Source organism: Hibiscus syriacus, unplaced genomic scaffold, assembly GCF_006381635.1.
Source record: "Hibiscus syriacus cultivar Baekdansim isolate YM2019G1 unplaced genomic scaffold, ASM638163v2 tig00113002_pilon, whole genome shotgun sequence".
NCBI classification, from domain to species: domain Eukaryota; kingdom Viridiplantae; phylum Streptophyta; class Magnoliopsida; order Malvales; family Malvaceae; genus Hibiscus; species Hibiscus syriacus.
This window is the reverse complement of record NW_024063435.1, coordinates 54,986-65,227: the sequence shown is the minus strand read 5'-3', so window position 1 is coordinate 65,227 and position 10,242 is coordinate 54,986. Positions and strand designations below refer to the sequence as shown.

Here is a 10,242-nt window from a genome sequence, read left to right as displayed (position 1 = left end):
TTTACCCTAAAAAATCCCTAACCGGGTACCCGGAAAAATTCAATTTTGTGACCCGGGTCCGACCGGGAAATGTCGGATCGGGTACCCGACTCAGCCGAATAATTTTTTTTGAAATTACCCAATTTTTAGGTTGGGTTGTCGGGTCGAGTATTTTTGCACACCCTAACTACAACACCGACTTTCAAACCAAGAAGAATCACTCAGCTCTTCGACTTGAGCAACTACTTTGGGCATTGCAGAGTCCGAGTCAGTCAGTGTGTGCTTGTGTGCTTTTTATTATTGATTATATATTGATAATCTCATGTACTTTCGATACATGAATAATTAATATGGATTCGCGTGTGGTGTTGATAGGAGTCGTGAACTGTTAAATAAAGTAAATATGAATGGAGTAGTATTAGAGGAGAAAAGGTCTATCCACAAGAGTAGAAATTCTGATTTAGAGTTGCGTTGATTTTGATTAAGATAAACTGTAATAAAAATAAATAATAAAAAGGTTCGGTAAATAAGAATTAAAGAAATTAAATAATAAAAAACAATAAAAGTAATGATTCGAAAACAATAATGGAGAAAAAAGCCTTGAGCTTAGCCTTGCTTCGATTCCATTTGATCATCAAAATGAATTTTACTTCGGGATTCATGCATGTTACAGTCTGCAGGACTTACCCTTATAACTTGCTTTCTCTTTGGTATCCGATCTTCCCAAGTCACTTTTCAAAATTCGTTTCTTGAATGGACCGCCACTAAGTGTGTTACCAGAAGTCGAACTGACTACCAGTAGATTGTTACTCCCAACTTTAAATCAGAACAATATCAAGACACCATCGAATTGTGAACGAAAAATGTTAAGACTTTTAAAAGTAAGGTCAATTACCAACTAATTTCCATAAAATTGAGAATGTAACCCGAAATTATTATGTACTTTTTGAATTCTCATGTTTGGAATTGAGTAATTCTTAGCTCTTGACTAAATAAGAAAATTAGCTAAGCATTATAAAACATACTTAGCATATTTTGCGAAAACATAAAAGTGTAAAGTAGAGTGGAAATGAAAAAGGAAGAAAGCTTTTTATAAAAATAAAAATAAAGTAGCAAAGTAAAAATTCAAGATATCATGTCATACCTTGGGTATTTATAGGCTTCCAAATCCTAAAAATAACATGAAAATTGAAATGCAAAATAATCCTAAAAATTGAAAGATAATTACAAGTATTTTGATTTCAAACTTAAAACTAAATTTCATAAAAGTTCTCATCAGATTGTGCTGACTTAGTTGTTTCCAGAAACTTTCCCATGCTGACGTGACCTTCTAGAAACTGTCACGTCAGACCACATCATACCCAGTGTCGTGTCCATGTCTTCGACTATGATCGGATAATAAAAAAATGCAAACAACAACCTTTTACTACTGATCTGGAATATAGACCACTGGATGAAATAAGCAAAACAAACCAAATTAGTAGTAATATTTCATAATACAAGAAAATTAATAAGTAAATATTATCAATCTAGAACGTTAATCAGGTGTAATTTTTTACATTTCGTCACGACTCATAACCCGAATAACCTGAGCTATAATGGTCCATAATATGCTTAAGCTCGATGAAGGGCTTAAACATAAAAATAGTTACATTTCTTGATATTCATTAATCAACGGACCATCTACTATTTTTGTTGGTGTAAAATAAAAAATAGTTACCGGGCTTCATTTATCTTCGATTTCGGCGAATCTTGACAAAATAATTTGGAGAGCTGAAGTCAACCCAAAATGACCCATTTTTAGGTTAAATATGGATAAGATCCGATCTAAACATAGATGTATACGAGCCTAAAAAAAAAAAAAAAGGTGTATTATTGTAATTCTTTAAATATATAAAAATAATTATAATTATATCGAATCGAATAGGATCGAATCAGAACTCGTGAGTCTAGGTAAATGGACATCCCTAGTTGCAACCCATCGTCATGAATTTTAATTACCTTCAAAGAGTGGAAACAATGGAGTGGGATGGAGGGTGTATTCAAAAGTAAACAATGTTGCAAGGTAACTATTGATTGGTTGAGTGAATCAATTGATGTAAAAAAATATAATACAATTAAACCTAATACAAGTTGATATAAATCCTAATTATGCTAATCATCTACGTTTGTTAATAATTTTGTCATTAAGGTTGGCAGCTGAATGATTTAGTTTATTCTACCTACTATCCGGGAGCAGGAACATACGTATAATTTTATATTATGGGTATAAACTTTTAAAAAATCATACTAAAAATTTAGGATAGTGAATTATAAAGTTTGAGAGGATACAAAATTAAATCATCAATATAAAATATAAAATATAAAATATAAAGAAAATTCATAGACTATATATAAAACTTAATAAGAATTGAGAAACCTCAAAGTAGGAAAATTAGTGGGTTTGAGTGGTATTTTTTAGCCCAAATAGGGCATTCTCGAGAAGGGGTAGCAGTACTATATGGTCAGTACCAATATTGTTCTCAGCAGAGCATAGAAAGCTTTAGTCTTCAAGGGAGTATCGATACTCACGCTTGAGTATCGATACTACAGGGTTGGTATCAATACCGAGAATGCATTTTCAGATTTCAGTATACCATTTGTACGGTACCAAGGGAGTATCGACACTCAGTTCCAATACCGATATTCCCTATAGGAGTATCAATACTTCATCTTTGTTGCAAGGCAAATAGCTAGATTATCGATACCTTTAAGAGGGTATCGATACTAAAGGGGTGGTATCGATTCTGAGAGGCTAGTATCGATACCAAGGTGTGTTTTTGGGCTGTAAGTCAAGAGAGCTTTAAGAAGAGTTGAGGTTTTACCCAAAAGCTTATAATTACTCTCCAAATAAGACTACAAGTGAGAACAATAATAAAGTTTAATTCAAGCATAGAAACGAGAATAATTAGGATTAATAATACTAGCCTTGTTTGAATGCACAAAAATGATCAGGACACCCAAGTTTCTTTAAAAAGCTAGCGGATTCGAAACTATAGTTTCAGTTCGGATATATCCTTAGGGAGTGCGCAAGGCACTTTAAGCTGATTAACTAAGGCCGAGGCCTGACACTCGCAAGGGGTGAGTTAGTCGAGGGTATGGTGTCCGATGCAAAGATTCCGAGGGCCATAACCTCAGTAGACTAGAGGGGTGTGTGAGCTCCGAGATATAGCCCTCAGCTGCACCATGAGTCTACCATAGAGTAGAGAGCGAGTATACAAGTATACTCACTAAAGCATAGCAGAGAAGAGCAGTAGACAGCATAGCGTATACAGGTTAGATCGAGCAGTTCAAGAAGACATAAAGAGACCAGGATCCAGATCCAGTGCAGATCAGAGTACATCATCGAGTTTTTGAAGTGCATGTATATTTATAAACTCAGTTGTATCAAGTTGTAAGTCTATAAGAGTCTGTAATTAATTTTGAAATGTATTTATTTATTTTGAGAGCTCTCTAATAAGCTTTTTAATTTCTTTTATGGATGTTTTATATGGAAATGGTTTTAAAAATAATCTTTAAAGCAAGATAAGTAGATGTAAAAGTTGGTCAGTTACTCCGGTGGCTCCGTGTAGCATCCTAGTTGGACGACTGTGTGTCGTATTGGTCTAGGTGTTACATGAATTTCCAGCTTTATCGTCAATTTGATTGCCACATGTTTGAGCTGTTGACCTTCATTTGTTGCTGACGACTTGTTTTTTTTCTTGGTAAGTGTCAAGTTTAAATTCTATCATTGCCCATCAAACTTGAATTTTCATTCCGATAGTCTTTGAATATTTCTACTTTCAATGGCTTAGTGAAATGTCTGCTAGTTGATCTTCGTTTCGATAGTAGATTAATTCAACATTTTTGTTCTTCACCTGCTCTATATAAAATGATACTTTGTATCAATGTGTATGTTCGCTATAGGAGACGGATTCTTGGCAACCGAAATTGTAGATTTGTTGTCGACATAAATTATTATCGGTTCTTCTTGTGAAAGTCTTGCTCGCTCAAAATATTCTTTAACCAAATTGCTTGGCAAGTGCATGTTGCTGCTGCTATATATTATGTTTCACATGTCAAAAGAGCTACATTTGTTGCTTCTTTGAAGATCATGAAAATGTTGTAAAGCCGATATGAAATAGATAACCGGAAGTACTCTTTCGATCATCTAAGTCTCCCCTATAATCACTGTCAAAATAACCAACTAACTTCGATTTTTTAGTGTTTGTAAAATAAACATGATCAGTTGTACTTTTGACATATCTTAAAATTCTCTGAATGCAATCCAATGATCTTGTTTTGGTTTCTCTATAAATCTGCTTACCAATCCCACAACGTATGTTGTCTGGTACTGTGATAGTCAGATACTGACAACGCGTCATTTTGATGTCAATAATTTAGCCTTAAATTGAAAGGAAATAAATTGAATTAAAATTCTAATTATAAAAATTAGCCCCCGGCTTTCGCTTTGTCTTAAATTTCATCGATCATCGAAATAAATTTTTTCACATTGGATTCATGTCGGTTACAATCTATAGGGCCCAACCCCTACAACTTGTTTTCTCTCAATTAAACCAACAATCCAAAACAATCTTTGATTGTAAGTCCTTAAGAGGTCTAATCACGACAATCGTATTAGCGTCACTCAATTTTAAAGCTTTGGAAAACCCCAACTGGGACAGTGTCTCGTTGAGAATCGAATTCGATCTCAGGTCCAATAGCGGACCTCCGCTAAGTGTGTTCATATAAAGTCGAATGTGCTACAAGTCGATCCTTCCTCCCAGTTGTTAACTGAAACAACTAACAAGCCAACGAGGACTTTTTGATTTGAAAGCATTTTGATTATATAAGGATGATCGATTACAGATCCTTGATTCCAAAAAACTGAGAATGTAACTCGAAGTGGTTTGTAGTGCTTTTCAATTCTCACGATCGGAATTGAGTCATCGCTTCAGCCTTTGGCTATGAAGAACTTAGCTAAGTATGATAGAAATCATACTTAGCATGTTAAAAGAAAAATAAAATAAAAACTTGAAAGTAAAAACTTTTATAAAATAAAGAAAACAAGAAGAAAGAAAAACGAGAGAATTCCATATGTGTTTTGAGGCTTACCCCAAGGGGTGTTTATAGTCTCCTCAAAACCCTAAAAATCCAAAGAGATAATTCCTAATAAATGCAAAGATAAATTGTAAAGAAATTGCAAAAGATAATTCCTAATAAATTGCAAAAGATAATTCCCTTAATTGTTTGAAATAAATCCTAAAAATAAAGATAAATCCTAAATTCACGTCTGAATTTTCGGCTGAGTGTTTTGTTTTCACGAAAATGTTGATTGTACCTTCTAGAAGATGTTAACTCATATACACGTCAGCAAAGTCATGCCCCAAATCATGTCCACCGGTCCAACCATGATTCCAGAAAAATTAAAACTTGCAGAATTCATCCTTTTTAGCATAGTTTCTAGAATCCTATGTCCTACATCGTAAATAAGAGAAAACACCCAACTTAGCAACATAAACCGACAAATGAGTAATTAACAATAAAACAATAACGAATTTAAGCACTCATCAAATTCCTCCTCACTTATTCAATGCTTGTCCTCAAGCATTTCAATCAATGCATTATAAATCTCAAGTTGCTATCTCAATTTCACAAAATTCCCACGGCTTCCAAGCAAATCAAAATCAAGCAAATGATAAAATCCAACAGCAATCAAGCAAAGACATAAATAAAAGAAGGTTAAATCAAAGCATGACATTCCAATTATTCATTAATCTCAAAGAAGCAAGATTTAGTACCTCACATTGGTTCACTCATTCCGCTCAAGTGTTTCAGGTAAAAGAATCGCTCAAGCCAAACTAATCAAAGCATTACCATTGGCTTTTAACTAAATCTAATATCCACTACCAAATATGAACACGATATATTAGTCAAGAGTCTTTAAAAAGGGTTGTAATGGGGTTAAGGTTCGGTAGGATAAAGGCCAAAAATTGGGTGAAAAATTCAAGACAAGAGAAGATCATTCCAAAGGATTAATAAAGGGAAGATAAAATCAAGGGAAGATAAAATTAAAGAAAGTAAAACAAGAGCAAACATCGAAGCTTTATTCACTTTTTTTTTTCTTTTCTCATTTTTTTCTTCTTTGTTTGGAAACTTTCAATGTTTTTTTAACCAAACTGGTTTTCTGCACTATATATTTTTGCTCATCCAAACCAAAATTGCAATGTTCAAATTTTTTTGTGCTCAATTTCTGCACTGTTCGAACCAAACTGCATTTTTTGTTGTTCGAACAATTTCAATTTTTTTGATTGTTTTATTTGATTATGCACTGTATCGAAAAGTTTTTTTTTTGGTTTTTCGACTTTGTCCTGAAAAAGGGTGACAAAAAGAGGGAAAACAAACAAAATAGGTATTATTGTAATTATAAAAAATAAAAATAAAAATAAAAAATAAAAAAAGTGTATTATTGTAATATCCTTAAATATATAAAATAATTATAATATTATATCGAATCGAATAGGATCGAATAATAACTCGTGAGTCTAGGTAAAATGGACATCCCTAGTTGCAACCCATCGTCATGAATTTTAATTACCTTCCAAGAGTGGGAAACAATGGAGTGGGATGCAGGGTGTATTCAAAAGTAAACAATGTTGCAAGGTAACTAAATTGATTGGTTGAGTGAACCACTTTGATGTAAAGACAATATAATAAATAATTAAACCTAATACAAGTTGATATAAATCCTAATTATGCTAATCATCGACGTTTGTTAATAATTTTGTCATTAAGGTTGGCAGCTGAATGATTTAGTTTATTCTACCTACTATCCGGGAGCAGGAACATACGTATAATTTTATATTATGGGTATAAACTTTTAAAAAATCATACTAAAAATTTAGGATAGTGAATTATAAAGTTTGAGAGGATACAAAATTAAATCATCAATATAAAATATAAAGAAAATTCATATACTATGTATAAATTTAATTTTTTCAAGAAATACTACTGTCAGCATCCATCTCTGATTCGGAGGAACAATCTTTACACAACAGGGCAATCAAGAAAATGGGTATAAATAGAGAGCAAATACATAGCTAATTGGTAGAAATCATCTTTCAAACTAAAGAGTAAAAGAGAGAGAGAGAGAGAGGTTGTGAAAATGGCATTTACTTGGCCAAAGTTTATCGTGCTTAAATCCGAGAGGGCTAACCAATATTTGAGCTGTCGAGTTTCGAGTTTAAATGGGCGAGCCGAATGTTTTGAAACTCAGGCTTTGCGCACTCCATGCACAAAGTTTGAGGTGCAGAGAGCTAACTCTAGCGCCCAAGACGGTTGGTGCACATAAAAAACTGTTACATCAACAAATACTGTGAACGACTCTTTTATGCTCCTATTCCCTTATGGCCGGGGACTGAGACTCAAGGTTTTTATTATTATGGTGCAAACGCTGACAAGCCGGAGGAGGATCGATCGAAGAAGGCATGCACGTTATTCAAGTTTATCTCAGTTGACACTGCAACAAATAAGTTTCGATTTCAGCATGTGCAATCACAGGAGTACTTAGACGACACGGGATCCAGCAGAACCACTGCTGACGCCTATTCTGTTTCACGGTCTTCGACTGGGAGTTGCTTGCCAACTGTTTTTTTTTTCGGCAAGCTTTATCGTGCTGAAATCCAATGTGAACAACCAATATTTGGGGTTTATCCGTGAGAAGGGAGAGTCCTACGGGTGTGTCAAAAGTTCGGAAACTCAGATTTTGAGCCCATATGCCAAATTCGAGGTGGAGATGGCTACAAGTCCTGGCACGGATGGCTTAGTGCACATAAGAGCTGTCAAACTAACAAATATTGGGTTGCTGGCACCAACAGCGAGATTACTGTGACCGCGAAGAAGCCGGAGGAAGACCGATCCAACGAGTTGTGCACATTGTTCAAGATTGTCTCTGTAGATGATGCGGCATCTGAAGTCCGAATCAGGCATGTGCAATCGAAACGATATTTAAGGATACTAGACGGAACTTGGCGAGCGTCTGCAGTGTCTGAAGATTTCGATTATTCTCACAATGATTTGTTCGTGCTCATTGATTGGGACACATCCGTAATTCTTCCAAAGTATGTGCGTTCAAAGGAACTGATGGTCAGTATCTGTGTCTTCGTGATGTCAACGGCCAACCGTCTTTGCAGTTTGCATCGAAAGATATTGGTGAATCAGATGTGACAATGGAGATTTTCGTGACTAATGACGGTAACATTCGCATCAAGCCCGATTCTTCCACTAAATTTTGGAGGCATAATTCGGATTCGATTGTGGTGGATTCTGATTACACTAGCAGCATTAACAACATGGACACCGTGTTCCGCCCTGTCAAAGTTAACGACGACTCAATAGCTCTTCTCAACTTGGGCAACAACAAATTCTGCATCCGCGACGCAAACACGAGTTGTCTTGCTGCACAAGTCTCCTCCATTACCAAGGATGTCCAGCTGAAGGTGGAAGAGCCTGTCTTGGGAAGGAAAATTTTCGGCGTCAAGTACGATCTCGATAACGCCAGGTCTACGACGAAACCGTCCTTGTTGTGGCCAGGAATTCTGCTAGTAACTATACCGGCCAAGCCGATACATTAAACGTGAAGCTTTACATGGAGTGGGTATTGGAAGTGGATGGCTTCACTTAAGGTAGGAGCCAAAACCACCCTGCAATTTAACATTCCAATCATTTTAGATGGGAAGATCGAGTTATCTGGTGAAGTTCAGACTGGATCTGATTGGGGACAGACCACGACGACAAGCAAGGTCGTGGAAGTTGTACACCAAGTTAAAGTGCCTCCGATGACAAAGGTGACGGTGGATTTGGTTGCGAAAAGAGGCAAGTGCGATGTTCCTTTCACGTTCTTGCAAAAGGACAGTCTTTATAATGGGAGTGGTATTGTATATGAAGTGCAAGGTAACACTTACACAGGTTCTAATTACTACAGCACCGACTTCCAAACCAAACAAGAGTCACTCAGCTCTTCGATCTGAATAGCTACTTGGGCACCGCAGAGTCCGAGTCAGGCAGTGTGTGCTTGTTTGTGTGCATCTACTATAATAAAACCCTGCTTCCTCCGTCGAAAACCAATGTGTGCTTGCGTGTTTTTCATTATGTATCACTAATCTCGTGTACTTTCGATACGTGAGTAAATGATATGGATTTGTGTGTGGTGTGCTCAAAATATACAATTGAATACTAACTACTTCCCTTATTAAGTTTAAAGGTCTTACCTTTAAGCAAAGATAGATCCCACTGTACTTCTTGATCCCAAGCCATGACATTCCGAGTCAAATTACACTGACGCAAGACACCCTCTCAGACATCCTTCGAAAAAGAGTAAGAGAAGAAAAGGTGGTCCCTCGTCCCTAAATGGCCACAGAAAACACAATGACCATCCACAGTAACACCCCACTGCAGCAACTGATCCTTAGTGGAAAGGAAACCCTTCCCCGGATAATAAGCCAAGCAATAATAGCATGTCTAGGAACATGAAGGGGGAACCGAATCGACCTCTGTCACGAAACCACCTCCCCTTTAGAATGAACCACAGACCATAATCAAGAAGTAGTAATCACCCCCAATCAGTCACGGACCCGAGCAAAGGAAAAGCCTCCTCTCTCAACATGAAGATCCTCTTCACCCCCCAGCTGAAATGATTTTTACTCTTTGCCACAATTCAACACCCTTCAGGATATGAGTTTGAATCCAAGTAATTAGAACCAGTGTAAGACTTCATTTCATGTTTACTTTATCTATTTTTTTATTTATTTTTATATAATTTACTTTTTAAAAAAGTCTTAATTTTTAAAAATATTTTGAAATTATTTCTTAACATAATATATATATATATATAATAGTGTTATGTCAGCATGATTTATACTAACATGGTCTGATATAATTTTATTTTCCAACATTAACTATACATTCTATCAAATTGATTTTAATTTAAAATAATACAATAAATTTAACCATCATATTTAAAAATTCGATCAATTAAATCTTTATTTTCCTCCTTAATTACTTATACTTTTCCCACAAATATTATATTATTTTTCTAATACTTAACATTACTCTTAATATCTTATAGGTTGAATTTTATCAATTGTGGTATTGTGTTTATTAGTATGTGTGAGACTGTTGAAAATTCAATATTAGCCTATATGTTCACACCTAAATTAATTTGATGTCATTGCTTACATCAATTTA

General features: G+C 35.3%; 1 protein-coding gene across 1 annotated transcript; it reads left to right on the top strand.

The window, feature by feature from the left end:
- Nucleotides 1-7,162: 7,162 nt before the first annotated feature.
- LOC120185198 lies at nt 7,163-9,026 on the top strand. Its single transcript, XM_039189486.1, has 4 exons — nt 7,163-7,334; nt 7,721-8,142; nt 8,190-8,600; nt 8,682-9,026. Exons 1-4 carry the CDS (start codon nt 7,163-7,165, stop codon nt 9,024-9,026), a joined length of 1,350 nt encoding a protein of 449 aa, XP_039045417.1.
- The last annotated feature ends 1,216 nt before the right edge of the window (nt 9,027-10,242 follow it).